Below are 16826 nucleotides of genomic sequence, written 5' to 3'. Positions count from 1 at the left end.
AAGTGTATTTTAACAGCATGCAATGGAATACGACAATTTACAATTGAATATCAGAAAAAATCTCGTCACCGCATAAAAACAGTTTTCTCGATTCGCACTTCTCATAGACTGTATATTATACAACTCATTATTGCCCTTTTTATATAGGTTAGACAAAATAATGTTTAGATATTTTATCGCAATCAATTGTATTAAGTACAATTTGAATTTTAAAGAGGTATAAAACATATGAATATCAATTTCGATTAAACTTTATCAAATAGCTCTTGAACTGTTTCGGTTCTAATACATCCTTGGCTTTCAATTGTTTGGTTTTTCTGGAAAATCTAGAAAAAAACTTCGAACGCATGAAATTAATAACGTTCACAAAAAAGAAAAGAAAAAAAATCATTATCAAAAAGAAAAATGACAAAAATACTGAACAAATATATTGATAACGACGTGTGAACAAAACAAACAGACATTATAGGACAAGTTAGATACAACAGTGTATAGGTGGATATCAGCTTCATCAGTTTTTGGTGGGTTTCGTGTTGCTTATTTCTTTGTTTTCTACGTTATATCTTGTATACTATAAATTTGTTTCTGTTTGTTTATTTCTTTTTTAGCCATAGCGTCGTCAGTTTGCTTTCGATCTATGCGTTTAAATGTCTCAAGGGGTATTTTCGCCCCTCTTTTGATTGGGATATCAGGTAAAAATAGCCGTGCAAGTAGAACACGGTCGCATATGCATTATATAGACTTCCTGTAGAGCTGTTTGAGAGTCACATTGTATACTCGTATGTATACAGATACCCGTTTTTGTTTTCTTAACATATAAGCTCATATGCGAGTTGACAACAAAATAGTTGTTACTATTTTTTTCCAGTGTAATCTGTTCCAGTGAATGTTGCTATTTTTAGATGTATATCATCTGCAACCATAATAAAGAATTATGCAAATACAGGGAAATTGTCAATATGGTTATATTTTATGATGAGATCTACTTACTGTCCAAATGAAGTGACGATAAAACAAAGAAGGTCATGTAAAACAAAACGATAAATAAAGGATACAGTAGATATATAACAAGTAACGGGATGATCAAATCCTTACCATGATCATCTGGTAATACTTTATAATGAGATATTTAGATGGCCAAAAGTTTTTCATGATAAATTCAATAGCCAGGGGAGGCTTTGTGCTATTGTGGTATGTAACATTTTTTATTTTTTATTGACTTTTGCTAATGTGCTTTGTGTATATGCCTTTTTGAGTTTCTTTGTTACATATGACGTGGCTCGGTACATACACACCCCGTCATTGTGTTAATTTGCAATGGTAAATTTTCATATTCTTATTTTTCAATTTTACTATTGTGCTTTGTCTATATGCCTTTTTGTGTTTCTTTGTTACATATTTCTTTTTTCATAATGATTAAGATTATAGCACAATGTTGTCTGCTGTACCTTAATATTTGACATCTTTACCTATTATATCTATTTGTTTTGATCACACATTGTTGTCCATATTATGACATTTGATGCGACTGTCATACAAGTAGGAGGTTAAGCTATAAAACCAGGTTTAATTCACCATTTCTTACATATGAAAATGTCTGTAACAACTCAGAAACATGACGATTGTTATCCTTTGGTTTGATGTTTTTGAGCCTTTGATTTTGTCATTTGATTAGGGAATTTCCGTTTTGAATTTTCCTCGGTGTTCAGTATTTTTGTGATTTTGCTGTTCAACTTGGCGTTAGATATTGTAACAATTTTTTTTTCAACTTACTTTCTTAACTTCTCTAAAGGGACTGGCCACTTAAAAACGATAAAAATAAACTGAATTTTCTTCGGTCGTCAGATTTGCTGCTTTTGAAACCCCGACTCTTTTGTAAATACCCCTGTTATCAATTTCGAACAGCGGTTTACTACTGTTGCCTCAATTTTATAAAACTTAATTTTTTATTTATATTATAATTCTCACTGTTTCAAAAAAAAAATTTTTTTTTACATAGACGCATAGATATATTTGAAAATTTGCCCCGATTTTTTAATACTAACTGTTTTAAAAAAAACTATTATTTCACAAGGACGCATAGTAATAATTGAAGTTTCTCCCCATATTTATGGAATATTGTCATGGTAGTGAAAAGATATGTCACATAGTTTCCCTGATGCATCATGCGCATCTACTGATATCTCAGTGTTTCCAAATACAATGTTCACTTCTATTCGTTTTAGTTCCTCAGTCGGATTCTGTAGAACCAAAACATAATCTTCTATTTTAGTACAACCTTCTTCATTTGTATAAGTCGTGTTTTCCTTTGTTGAAGCAAACAAGGACAAATCAAGGCTCTTTTGAAATTTGTCAACTGTTACATATGTCCGTTTGACATTTGTATCAATTTCTATAACAGTTCCCATTTTGAAAAATATATCAAAGACACCGACACATCTGTCTACTCCGTCTATAATTCTTTTTCTTTTTTCATCATGGATTGAATTGTCAAATGTAGGCGAAAAGTTTGATCCATAAGTATATCTTGAAACGCGATGTGAAATCCGTGTTGGTGTATGTCCAAACATAACCGCTCCTTTGACTACACATAAATCTGTTTCCCTGGGAATGATCACAGTCTGAAGAGGAAATTTTGAACGAAAAAAATCCTGTATATACTTTGATTCTGCTAGTCCGCCAACTAAAAGAATTTTAGTTATGTTAGCATTATTTGTGCTTGATATAACTGTCGAGACTAATTGTTCGATTTTTTCAGCCGTTGGGTCAAAAAGTTTCTCCTTCACTAATTCATAACTTATTTGAAGGAAGTTCCCAGCCGATAAATGTAATCCGCCTATATGTGGACCTTGATTTAATATTTGTTGTAAACTTTCTAAATGCATTGCTTTGCATAAAGCTTCGATAAAGATTGTTGGCAAACCGATCGACATGTCATCTGAATTTAGATCAAACGCTTTCTAAGCAGCTTCAAATTCTCTATGGACATCAGAATACACTTTCGGATAGTTTTTTTCAATTTCTTTGATAAAAGGTCCACCAAAATTGCGAATCATTTCTTGAACTAGACTTTGATTTAGTGAATTTCCACCACATTCATCACCACTTGCGATGTGAATCTCCTTTAAATGACCGTTGCTCAATTTTTCATGTACCGTTATATCCACAGTTCCACCTATAAAGCAAACAACTGTATTTTAATTGTATCGAGATAGAAATAAATGATAAGACATATACTGTAAACTCTGTCTTATGATTTTACAAACATCTTTTTATTTGCAATTAGGGTCTGTTGATGACAAACATGACGAATGAGAAATGATTTCAGCTTCCTTATTGTAAACTTTCCATTTTTAATAAGCAACATTTCAGCAGCATAAACACATGAACTAAGTCTATTTATATTGATACGATATTCCAGAGCATGCATTGTCTAACAGGACTACTTGAAATCATCCCCTGGAATATTTTATCGATGTTTTTGACAGTTATATCTGTTCGCTGTAATTGGCAATACTTTTAGGAATTTTGGATTTCAATGCTCTTCAACGTCGTACTTTATTTGGCCTTTTTTTATAACTTTTTTGGAATCGAACGTCACTGATGAGTCTTTTGTAGACGAAACGTGCGTCAGGCGTATATATATAAAATGTAGTCCTTGTATCTATGATGAGTTTATTTTCATAGGCAACGACGGTTTCATTCCTCGGATATGACCTACGGAACCATCGGATTTGTACTTACATGAGCCTCTCGGGTGCAACATGTAGAGTTGGACCCACTCTCCCTTTCTTTGTTGCATATTTGTTTGTTTTCATAGGGATTAAGATAATAATCCAAAGTTGACTGCTGTATCCCTATTTTTGACATTTTGACATTTTTACCTATTGTGTCTTCTTGTTTTGTTCACATATCGTTGTTAGTATAATGCAGTTTAACTGTCATACAAGTGAGGGGTGTAGCTGGCTATAAAACAAGGTTTAATCCACCACTTTCTACTTGGGAAAATGCCTGACCAAATCACGGAATATGAAAGTTGTTTTGCCATTCGATTAAGGATTTTCCGTTTTGAATATACTCGGGTTTCAGTATTTTTGTGATTTTATGAGATGACCCTCGAATTTAAGTCGTTTTTTTTTTTTTATTGTTTTACATTTTTCATTTCGGGGTTTTTCATAGCTGACTATGAGGTATTGGCTATGTTTATTGTTGAAAGTCTTACGGTGACCTTAAGTTGTTATTTTCTGTGTCATTTGGTCTCTTTTGAAGAGTAGTTTCATTGGCAATCATACCACGTTATTTTTTTTTATTTTTGTGTAGCTCAGTGCTTATTATTTATGTTCTTCTATGTGTAATGTTGTCTGTCTTTTCTATTTTCAACTTTTATTTCCTTAGAAAACGTACTTGAAATCGCTATATTTGAATTCTAGAACAAATGTTACAGGTGATCATTCATACAGAGAGAATTGGAGCACATCACATGAATAACAGCTTGATATTAATATATAACTCTTGAATGGTCATTTGCATTTCTATAAATACTTAAAATGAATTTGTCAATTCTATTCATGTGCGATACTATTGCATGCAGGGATCCAGGGATTTTCAGTAAACTGAGATTGAAAAAGAAATACATAAGAGTTGTTTCTATCAAAATGCAGATATAACAAAAAAGAAATAATGCATTATACTTAAAAAATAAGAAAAAATAAGATTAAGATAAAATTCTACGTGATTTCATGAATACCCTGCAATGTTATTCTCAACTTTGTCTGAGGGAGATGTTTTCTTTTCCAAATTACATTTCAATCTGAAAGCACCGCTATGGTGATTCATTAGGATTGCACAAGTTTGTAGACTATTAAATGTCCATTTATCTTGTTCTTTTCTGATTAATATTGTTCTCTTGCCTACCTCCAAGATCTACCACCATGTACTGAGTTCCAGGTTTTGACACTTTGAAAGTATCATCAGTTCCTCTTGTTTTTACATACTGACAGTAAATTGACGCAGCTTCCGGTTCTAAGGCAATTATCAAGTGGTTGTCAGTTATTCCAGCCTGAAAATAGTAATTTACGACAAATAATATCATTGGGTGAGAAATGCAACTAACATTAGAATGTAAACATTATTAATCACCTCAATGATAGCTTTTGGTAGGGTACGTATTGCTTAGTCTTTAGTTTTCTATGTTGTGTCTTTATACTATTATTTGTCTGTTTGTCTTTTTCTTTTTAGCCATGGCGTTGCCAGTTTATATTGGATCTATGAGTTTGACTGTCCTTTTGGTATATTTCGCCCCTCCTTTATAAAGTCAGATATAGTAAAGTAAATCATGAGACGAGGAATTGCCTATACCATAAAACCACAGAACATATATCTTGACAATTACTGGTCACTAAACGCACTGCTGTTTTTCTTTTCATATTGTTGATACTCATAACCTGTAGTTAAATTTTAACGTATTTATTTATAGTGGATTATGTAACAAGTTTGCGATGCGTTTTAAATAGGTTTATCTCAGAGGTACACCCAAATGTAATACCAAATAGCAAGACTGGAAAATCAAGGAAAAAGTAGCTTCCCTGTGTTAAAACCTCATAAATCCAAAGATAAAAATCAAGGACGAAGAAAAAAACTGGTTGCAATAAGATGCGAGACAGGATGTGTAAACGGGGTATGCGTTTCTTGCTGTGCATGTATCACCCGTAGTGTTAATCCAGACTAGATTATAGTTGGTTAAATTTACGTATCAGACGACTGTTCTGGTATCAACAGATATAAGTTCGCCTAAATAAGACGTTTGCATTTTGAGACACAAACACATCGCTTCGGTCTACGATGTGACTTTTATAGGATCGATTTCATTCGTTTTTTCCAATAACTCTGTTAGAGCAGTGTGTTCGTAAGGAGATCATCTCTATTGAGGAAGTTTGTATAGTGCGAACATTCAATAATGTAACGCATTAATTGCGATATGTAAGAGCATACGATAGGCGGATGGTACATGTATGTTTATTACTGCTGCGAAAAAAGAAATCCTATTGAAAAGTTTAAAATATTGAAATTAGATATTTGAAACTGGTTGTCTTCGAGGCTAAAGCTTAGCTACCTTAGGCCCCTTGGAACAAATGAACGTTTGTAAGAAATAAAATCATTGGTGAATAATAAATATGCTAATTATGTTTGTTACCACATTTGCACATTTTCTCATAAACTGCTTTGCTGTTTCTGAACATATTGCTGGAACTGTGATGACCCATCGAACGTTTTTATCCTTTAAACTGGCTTCACCTTTCATTTCTTTGAAAAATGTAATCTTTAACGCTAAAATTGACCTTGAGAATACAGTTTCAGCGAGGAGAGATCTACCATTTACATCAGGTGTAGGATGGAATCTACAAAAAAAAATGTGATTTGACAACTTCATGGATATTAAATCATCTCTTTCCGTGCTAGTCGATTAAATTTTTCTGTTCCTTACCGATGCAACCGCTGTTGTTTTTTTTTTAATTTATTTTACAGTTTGCCGGATAATCATGAATATCATCCGTATGCACAGGTATCAGTGTTCTATACAGGACAAATTGTTGCATTGAAAAATATGACATAAAAACAAAGGATGTGGGGTATGCATTCTTGACATAAAGCCAGTACATGCACAGCAAAAAAAGCAAAGGAACAGTATCTAATCATTTTTTTCTGAATCAATAAATGGCAATAATACCGTACAACATAACATGTATTTTATTCTCATTTAAGGGGATGTTGCCGATGAACCCGGCCTATAGTAACTTAGAAATAATTCAATTATTCCATTAATAGCGTTTGGTTTTGTCAGTTTTTGGATTTTTCTTGAAGATATGTATTTATGTTATACTGTTTTGCTCCTTTTAGTCGTCATTTGATATTAGTACTTGTTGCAATTTGGTTGGTTTATTTTTGTTAAAACATTATAAATACAACAACCACAAGTTCCACATTTTTGTTACCATTGATCAGGAGAGCAACTTAATCTTCCTTTTTTTGGAAAGATTGTACCGTCAATGGAATTTTGTGTACTTTTGATACCACAGGTTTGTTTTTTTAAACTTATGCAATTTGATTATCCTTGTGGTTTATTCTGAGTCTTCTTTCGTCCCTTTATTGTGATAGTCTTTGTTTAATTCACCGTATAAAATTGGATTTGACTGAATAATATGTTCAGAATGGTAGGCATTTCAATAAGTTAATATGTGATATACCTAGCTGGGAGAAAAATGAACATATGCAGTGCTTACCTTTTGATATAAATTCATTTCAAACCTCCTAAAAAAGAAATAATTCTTTTCTCTTGTCTCCGCTAGTTTGCCATATTTATTTTCAGCGTCAAAACCGAATGACATCAGTTCAGAGTCATCGTTCAACAAAACACATGTCGGAGTTTTCAACGAAATAAGATTTGCTTTCCCGCAATGCCGTGGTTGATTGCATATTATATTCATTTCACCTGTATCAAAGTTGATGTCATCTTTATGGGCAAACGCAAAGGCAGAGTAAATGGTTCCAATATCTATCGCCACAACATATTCAAAGTTATCAGAAAGTTTTTAACTGCTTTCCGTTAAATTCGATGCATCCATAACCGAATATTACAGGATCGGTCTACAAGAAAAAAAACAATTCTTAGTGTTGCGATATGTTTATCTGTTATCAATGTCAATTTCTTTTCAATCTATGTAAATACTTTTTCAGTCTTAATTGTAATACATCTTGATTTTTAATGCGCCTTAAACAAAAATCATACAGAATAAGTAACGGTCGTCAAGTATACCAATTGGATTGTGAACGATCTTGTATGAGAACATGAAGGGAATCTTATCGGGAAGACATAAATCAAGTTGAACGTCAGTTAATAATCTAATTTAATGAACTATAACAACAAATATTGGAAAAAGAAAACTGTCTGTCAAAAGAGTCCAACATTACGATCAGTATCCTAGAAAAATCAAGTCTTAAAACCACACTGACTTAAAATAATTACAACTAATACAAATCGAAGTTTCAGAGTAATAAAAATGTAAACATACAGGATTTTCGTCAAATTTTAAAGGCATAAAAAACTGTTTTTTCTTCGAATTTCAATAATCGTAAAAAAGAATCGTGAAGGGTATGTTGCCGCATATTCTTTATTGCAAAGAAAGGAAAGCATTGAAAACAATCAATTATTTCTGTTTAAAAATGATATATCATATTTGTAAAAAGTAGTATTACATTTTTCAGCACTAGGTTGGCCTTTTGTGTACCAACGACAAGTGTAGAGACTCAACTCAGTAGCGATGTGATTGGAAGTATTGGTACAATATATATTTATCGTTTATCTATTAATAAATGCAGAGTGTATATATACAAATAAATTTTGAAATACATTGAAATATTTCTAGAGAATTATTCGAAAAAACTTCCAAAACGAAATAAATTTGGTCTAAAATGACGGTGGGCATGGATCATATGGATAACATACACAAGTTCCGTTGGAAGTTGGTCATGATACTATTTGACTTCAATTTTTAAAGCATAATAATTAAGTTCTAATACAACACATTATACAGACATATCTGTTTTTTCTAGGTATTTTCGACTGATTTTTATAGTTCGTTCTTATGTTGTGCTGTTATAACACTGTCCCAGTTTAGGGGGAGGGTTGACATCCCGCTAACATGTTAAACCCCGCCACTTTATTTATGTATGTGCCTGTCCCAAGTCAGGAGCATGTAATTCAGTGGTTGTCGTTTGTTTATGTGTTACATATGTGTTTTTCGTTCTTTTTTTATACAAATAAGGCCGTTAGTTTTCTCGTTTGAATTGTTTTACATTGTCATATAGGGGCTTTTTATAGCTGACTATTCGGTATGGGCTTTGCTCATTGTTAAAGGCCGTACGGTGACCTATAGTTGTTTATGTCTGTGTCATTTTGGTCTCTTGTGGTTAGTTGTCTCATGGCAAGCAAACCACATCTTCTTTTTTATATATACAACACAGAATTCATCGTTCAAACACAATTACAATTAAAACAAACAAAGACGCCAACAAAAGTTGATTATACAGTATCACTGTGTATCATCGACTCCAGAAATTGGATACTAACGAAGCGGAGAAAAATGGAAAAAAGTAAACAAGGTAAGAATTCATTACGCTTAAAGCATTTATACTGATGTGACGAGGGCACCGCTTAAGAAATGATTTTCTGGTATATAGTTCTTTAAATTATTTGGCCGATAAGTATAACATAATGACAAGATTTTGTGTTATACTCCACATCTTGCCACTTAGTACCGGAGTTCGATCGTCGTCTCTCGCCCGATTGGCAAGATATTAAACTGTTTTTCATTGTTTTTCCAGACACGTTTTTAGATTTAAATGATGTGATAAAATATTTACTCAAATTTGTTGTCAAGAAAATGTTTTGTAAAGTGTATGGACCAAAACATTGTTTGTTTATTGTACGGCGAATCGCAGAACGTTGTATGACGAATTGCAAAATAACAGATGCTGTCTCTACGGCGTCTTGCAATATATTTTAATTTAAAGAGTAAATTATTCACTGTTCAGATAGTATCAAGTAACGATGATTTGTTCATATTAAAGCTTTACCGGCTTCCAAATATACAAAATACACTTCATATCTATATATGCCGTTAATTTCGTTCAGGAGTCGTCGTTGCGTATACCTCTATTCGACTTTGTTCATAAATTGGTTGTAAACGTTTTTACAAATAAGACTAATAACATTAATTGAAGGAGGAGATATTTGAATGATTTTCAATGACAGGACTATCCAACAAAGTCCAAATGAAATGGATTTGACCAACTATTGGTCAATAAACTCATCAAAGATACCAGGACTAAATTTAGTATATACGCCAGACGCGCGTTTCGTCTACAAAAGACTTATCAGTGACGCTCGAATCCAAAAAAATTAAAAAGCAAAAATAAAGTAGGAAGTTGAAGAGCTTTGAGGACCAAAATTCCTAATAGTTTTGCCAAATACAGCTAAGGTAATATATGCCTGAGGTAGAAAAGCCTTAGTATTTCAAAAAATTCAAAAATGTGTAAACAGAAAATTTATAAATATAACCATATCAATGTCAATTCATGTCAGCACAAAAAGTGCTGACTACTGGGCTTGTGATACCCTCGGGGAAATAAATCTCCACAAGCAGTGGCATCGGACCAGTTGTTGTAAATAAACTCATCATAGATACCAAGACTAAATTTAGTATATACGCCAGACGTGCGTTTCGTCTACAAAAGACTCATCAGTGACGCTCGAATCCAAAAAAGTTAAAAACCAAACATAAAGTACGAAGTTGAAGAGCTTTGAGGACCAAAATTCCTAAAAGTTTTGCCAAATACAGCTAAGGTAATCTATGCCTGAGGTAAATAAGCCTTAGTATTTCAAAAAATTCAAAAATTTGTAAACAGTAAATTTATAAATATAACCATATCAGTGACAATTCATGTCAGCACAAAAAGTGCTGACTACTGGGCTTGTGATACCCTCGGGGAAATAAATCTCCACCAGCAGTGGCATCGACCCAGTTGTTGTAAATATACTCATCATAGATACCAGGACTAAATTTAGTATATACGCCAGACGCGCGTTTCGTCTACAAAAGACTCATCAGTGACGCTCGAATCCAAAAAAGTTAAAATGCAAAAATAAAGTACGAAGTTGAAGAGCTTTGAGGACCAAAATTTCTAATAGTTTTGCCAAATACAGCTAAGGTAATCTATGCTTCAGGTAAAAAAGCCTTAGTATTTCAAAAAATTCTAAAATTTGTAAACAGTAAATTTATAAATATCACCATATCAATGACAATTCATGTCAGCACAAAAAGTGCTGACTACTGGGCTTGTACTACCCTCGGGGAAATAAATCTCCACCAGCAAGTGCATCGACCCAGTTGTCGTAAATAAACTCATCATAGATATCAGGACTAAATTTAGTATATACACCAGACGTGCGTTTCGTCTACAAAAGACTCATCAGTGACGCTGGAATCCAAAAAAGTTACAAGCACAAAGAAAGCACGAAGTTGAAGATCTTTGAGGACAAAAATTCCTAAAAGTTTTGCCAAATACAGCTCAGGTAATCTATGCCTGAGGTAGAAAAGCCTTAGTATTTCAAAAATTTCATAAATTTGTAAACAGTAAATTTATAAATATAACCATATCAATGACAATTCATGTCAGCACAAAAAGTGCTGACTTCTGGACTTGTGATACCCTCGGGGAAATAAATCTCTACCAGCAGTGGCATCGACCCAGTTGTTGTAAATAAACTCATCATAGATACCAGGACTTAATTTAGTATATACGCCCGACGCGCGTTTCGTCTACAAAAGACTCATCAGTGACGCTCGAATCCAAAAAAGTTAAAAAGCAAACATAAAGTACGAAGTTGAAGAGCTTTGAGGACCAAAATTCCTAAAAGTTTTGCCAAATACAGCTAAGGTAATCTATGCCTCAGGTAGAAAAGCCTTAGTATTTCAAAAAAATCAAAAATTTGTGAACAGTAAATCTATAAATATAACCATATCAATGACAATTCATGTCAGCACAAAAAGTGCTGACTACTGGGATTGTGATACATAAAGGCAACAGTAGTATACCGCTGTTCAAAACTCATAAATCCAGGGACAAAAAACAAAATCGGGGTAACAAACTAAAACCGAGGGAAACGCATTAAATATAAGAGGAGAACAACGACATAACACCGAAACGTAACACACACAGAACCGGACCAAGCATCAGACAAAACACCACGAGAATAACAAATATAACATGAAAACCAAATACATGAATTTGGGATAGACAAGTACCGTGCCACGTCTGATCTCAATATCTCAAAAATAAGAGAAAACACAAACGACTCAACGTTAAAATGCAACACACACAGAAACGAACAATAATATAACAATGGCCATCTTCCCTCGGGGAAATAAATCTCCACCAGCAGTGGCATCGATCCAGTTGTTGTAAATAAACTCATCATAGATACCAGGACTAAATTTAGTATATACGCCAGACGTGCGTTTCGTCTACAAAAGACTCATCAGTGACGCTGGAATCCAAAAAAGTTACAAGCACAAATAAAGTACGAAGTTGAGGAGCTTTGAGGACCAAAATTCCTAAAAGTTTTGCCAAATACAGCTAAGGTAATCTATGCCTGAGGTAGAAAAGCCTTAGTATTTCAAAAATTCAAAAATTTGTAAACAGTAAATTTATAAATATAACCATATCAATGACAATTCATGTCAGCACAAAAAGTGCTGACTACTGGGCTTGTGCTACCCTCGGGGAAATAAATCTCCACCAGCAGTGGCATTGATCCAGTTGTTGTGAATAAACTCAGCATAGATACCAGGACTAAATTTAGTATATACGCCAGACGTGCGTTTCGTCTACAAAAGACTCATCAGTGACGCTTGAATCCAATAAAGTTACAAGCACAAATAAAGTACGAAGTTGAGGAGCTTTGAGGACTAAAATTCCTATTAGTTTTGCCAAATACAGCTAAGGTGATCTATGCCTGAGGTAGAAAAGCCTTAGTATTTCAAAAAATTCAAAAATTTGTAAACAGTAAATTTATAAATATAACCATATCAATGACAATTCATGTCAGCACAAAAAGTGCTGACTACAAGGCTTGTGCTACCCTCGGGGAAATAAATCTCCACCAGCAGTGGCATCGACCCAGTTGTTGTAAATAAACTCATCATAGATACCAGCACTAAATTTAGTGTATACGCCAGACGTGCGTTTCAACTGTTCGCCTCTTCTTGCTGTCCTCTTTTTATTTTCATATGAATCGGAGTTCCTCCAGACACTTGTCGAAAACAAGAGGACCAAAGAAACTAGATTATTTAATTTCACTTTCAGATATATTGATGATGTTCTTTCCATAAACAATCCGAACTTTTCTGATTGGGTTTCATTAATATATCCCTCAGAACTAGAACAAAAAGGAAACTACAGACACGGCTTCCTCCGCCTCATTTTAGACTTTTACCTCGAATTTGACTTCCACAGTCATCCCAGTACCAGAATCTAAGACAAAAGAGACGATTTTAAATTTGAAATTATAAATTCCCCCAACCTTAGTAGCAATAAACCAACTTCACCTGCATATGGGATATATATTTCCAAACTTATTCGATATTCAAGAGCTTACAGCTCCTTCTCAGACTTTGTAAAACGTCACTAGTGTCTGAGTAGAAAGTTTATTAACCAGGGGTATGTCAAGTCCTTTTTCTAAAAAAGTTCATCGGAACCTTGTTGATAAATATTCCGTATCAACTTCACAAATAATACATGATGGTTTTTATTTAAAGATTCTGCGTACTGATGTTGTTTATCATCTTAACAACGTGTTTTATTGTTCTTTCATTTGTCTTTGTTCTATTATTAATATTACTTTTACTGTTGGATTGTTTTATGTGATATCCGTTTAACGTGGCTCGGTACTTATACATCCCATCAATGTGTTTGTATTGTCTTTCATTTTTTGCTGGTCTGTTTTGTATATGCGACTTTTTGTATTTCTTTGGTTCTTATAACGAGACTCTGTGCTTTAAAAGATCCCGTCAATATAATATTGTTCCATTTTATGTCATTATGATATATTTCTATTATGAATTACAAACTATGTTGAACCACAAACGTCAAAATCATTCAATAGCGTAGTGGAGTTAACTATTTGTGGACTCTTACAAAGTCCATATTACTTTTGGACTATTTTAAATCTCGGTCTATTTCTGAAATTTATTCTTACATACTTTTGATTTTTTAACCCTGTAGGCTAACATTGCCTATGTGAAATTTTCCAAATTCATTTTCCTCTAAATTCAGTATTTTTGTGTTTTTACTTTTGACAAGGATCCTTTCTGATTTTCGATGAAATGATTTGTGTGTCAGTGCCGCATATAACCTTTACACTGAGACCACAACTAAACAAGATAAGATTTCAAAGATTTTCCTTGTGAGAAAGTCGTTTATAAAGTATAGCAAACTCTACATTTGATTTTGTTTGATATTCCAAACTTACGATACAGTTAAGTCGGCCTCATATCTTGGCTTACATCTAGAAATTGACAATGAGGGTCGGTTGAAAACAAAACTTTACGACAAAAGAGATGATTTCAGCTTTCCAATTGTGAACTTTCCATTTCTAAGTAGCAACATTCCAGCAGCACCTGCATAGGGGTATAGATCTCCCAATTGATACGATATTGCAATGCTTCCTATCATTTCCTATCATGATTGTCTTGATAGAGGGTTGCTGCTAACAAGGAAGCTATTAAACCAAGAGTTCTAAATGGTGAAGTTGAAATCATCCCTTTGTAAATTTTACGGACGTCATCACGAGTTGGTTGACCGTTATGGAATAACCGTTTCACAAATGATATCAGATATATTCCTTACGTCGTAACTACAATCCCCTTTCCTTTCATGAATGTGACCTACCAAATTATACTATTTACCGGATGGATTTGTTATCGCATAAGCAACACGACGGGTGCCACATGTGGAGCAGGATCTGCTTACCCTTCCGGAGCACCTGATATCACCCCTAGTTTTTGGTGGGGGTTCGTGTTGTTTATTCCTTAGTTTTCTATGTTGTGTCATGTGTACTAATTTTTGTCTATTTGTCTTTTTCATTTTAAGCCATGGCGTTGTCAGTTTATTTTAGATTTATGAGTTTGACTGTCCCTTTGGTATCTTTCGTCCCTCTTTTCAGCATATCACCATTAACATCTAAATCAAGACTACAACATTTTTATCATACGGAATACTTTTCCCTAGGAGTGACGAAAGATTCTGTGCTGGCCATTCCCTATCATACGAAGGCTTTCGTGTGTACAGCTTCATTATATCAACAACAACAAAATAGGTTTGAGTGTTACAAAGTGCTCTGGTAAAAAAAAATGGGATCAGTTTAAAACATATAATTGTATCTGGATTTTTTTTATTTCGACATTTATCATATCGTACCTTAGGTTAAATCCTATCGAGCGTAAACTAATGTTAAAATATTGCAACATCCATTCAATAAATCCAATATAAGTCAATATAGAATTTTCTTTAAAACGAGAAACAATTTATAAAGGGCGCATTTTCAGTCCTTGTATGATTGTTCTGTATCTGACTATATAACACTATATAGAAAGGCATCTCCTTTTCCATTACAAACAAACAGTATTTTTTTGTCTCTATTGTAATGTACGGGAACTGGAACGTCCAGACCGTCGAATTTGGAAAGTAACGTCTTACTGACCTTCCCATCATGTTGTATCATCATCAGATTTTTAGAAGATAACCCCACAACAAACACGTTCTCGTCGCCATCAGCTGATATTCCCCTGGGATAAACAAGAGATTGGTCAGAGAATGTTCAGATATCTTCCCCCGTCATACTACATCAGAATACTAAGTTTTCGTCAGAGTGGGTACAATATATTCTGTCGTTTGTTGTAGTGATATAATAAATACAAGCATCAGCATATTTCCCACCTATTGTACGTAATCTTTTCCCTGACATGTTCATCTCCACAATACCTTCATTAACTACTAATATATAAATATTTCCTTTCTGATATGAAATTCCATAACAACCCCATTCGAAAGTTACTTTCGTGTGAACTGTTTTGTTGTTAATGTTTAAAATTTCCATATTTTGTTTTGGACCATAAGAAACTGCCATGCGATCACTGTCTATAATCGCCAAATCAAACGGTTGGTAAGAGACTGGTATGTCACGGATGTGTCTTCCATCGTCGCTATACTCTATCATTGCTGTATTTTTATTATTGAAATCGGCAATCAATAAATGATTGTTTGGTAAAATCCCACATCCGCGGACATTCGTGTTATTGTTTTTGTCTTTGATTTTGAACTTTTGTTGCAATTGCAGCCTTGTTCGATCAAACGATTGACCGGTTGGTATATGTATTATTTGAGCTTGGTCGACCTTTGCTTCTTTGAGTGGTAAATTGAGAGGGGTTTCTTCAACTTTAACCTTGCCAAAATTATCGACATTTTCTAGTAACGAAGTTATTCCTTGGTGAATCTCAACCCCTATCTTGTAATCCTGTAATGTATTCGTCATTGATTTGACTCTTTGTACCTCGTTATGGATTAATTTGTTCATCTGACGAGTTCCAAGAAATATCTGTAAGTCTGAACCGACAAGCTTCATGTTGGATGTTTGTTCATTTCTTTTTCTGTTTTATTCAAATACTTCTGGACCTCTCCATATTTTGATTTACAGTTTTCATACCGTTGAGACAAATCAAGTTCATCCAAATGTTTGTTGACATTTGCTCTCATTTCACTGATTGATTTTCTGACGCTTTGTTCTTCTATTTTAAGATTTTTGATAGCATGGTTGCGGTTGTTGATGAAAGCTTTCAAGTTTTCTAAAACAACTTTGATTGAATCTTCTAAGTCGTCAAGGGCTGTTGATCTCTTTGACATCAGAACAATGTTTGTGTAGTAAGGGAAGGCAGGCCACGCAAATAGCTACGTCGTGGTTTTTACAGTAAAGATCAACCTTCTTGCCATGGGTATCACATTTCAGGTTGATGGGAACATTTTCAATTTTACGATAATCGTCGGTTGATATCAGTGTGTGATCTCTAGTGACCTTCATGGATCTATGAACCTGTTCGCAGTCACTACAAAAAGTTTCTTCGCAATTTGTACTCCATGTCTGTGCATTTTTATGTGTGTTGACATAGCCACAGGGTCCACAAAGAATATTGAATGACATACTTTACCACCTA

General features: G+C 33.8%; 3 protein-coding genes across 3 annotated transcripts; all 3 read right to left on the bottom strand.

Moving 5' to 3' along the window:
* Window positions 1–2083: 2083 nt before the first annotated feature.
* LOC139522265 (heat shock 70 kDa protein 12A-like) lies at window positions 2084–6380 on the bottom strand. The gene is made up of 3 exons (XM_071315820.1): window positions 6194–6380; window positions 4915–5059; window positions 2084–3175 (listed from the first exon to the last, which is right to left on the bottom strand). Exons 1-3 carry the CDS (start codon window positions 6299–6301, stop codon window positions 2961–2963), a joined length of 468 nt encoding a protein of 155 aa, XP_071171921.1. The 5' UTR covers window positions 6302–6380; the 3' UTR covers window positions 2084–2960.
* LOC139522636 (heat shock 70 kDa protein 12A-like) lies at window positions 2109–2885 on the bottom strand. Its single transcript, XM_071316102.1, has one exon. It carries the CDS (start codon window positions 2883–2885, stop codon window positions 2109–2111), a length of 777 nt encoding a protein of 258 aa, XP_071172203.1.
* Window positions 6381–15463: 9083 nt separating the features above from the next.
* Window positions 15464–16240, bottom strand: LOC139522635 (uncharacterized). The gene has a single exon (XM_071316101.1). It carries the CDS (start codon window positions 16238–16240, stop codon window positions 15464–15466), a length of 777 nt encoding a protein of 258 aa, XP_071172202.1.
* Window positions 16241–16826: the final 586 nt, after the last annotated feature.

Source organism: Mytilus edulis, chromosome 5 (genome assembly GCF_963676685.1).
Source record: "Mytilus edulis chromosome 5, xbMytEdul2.2, whole genome shotgun sequence".
NCBI classification, from domain to species: Eukaryota; Metazoa; Mollusca; class Bivalvia; order Mytilida; family Mytilidae; genus Mytilus; species Mytilus edulis.
This window is presented reverse-complemented; position numbering and strand designations above follow the sequence as displayed.

Bases quoted from the DNA above. Each gene is read 5' to 3' on its own strand.
- LOC139522265 (XM_071315820.1), bottom strand. From the start codon at position 6,301: ATGAAAGGTGAAGCCAGTTTAAAGGATAAAAACGTTCGATGGGTCATC. The intron at 5,060-6,193 runs GTAACAAACATA...TACTATTTTCAG, and splicing joins TGAGAAAATGTGCAAATGTG to GCTGGAATAACTGACAACCA. The intron at 3,176-4,914 runs GTAGGCAAGAGA...TTTGCTTTATAG, and splicing joins CATGGTGGTAGATCTTGGAG to GTGGAACTGTGGATATAACG.
- LOC139522635 (XM_071316101.1), bottom strand. From the start codon at position 16,240: ATGAAGCTTGTCGGTTCAGACTTACAGATATTTCTTGGAACTCGTCAG.
- LOC139522636 (XM_071316102.1), bottom strand. From the start codon at position 2,885: ATGCATTTAGAAAGTTTACAACAAATATTAAATCAAGGTCCACATATA.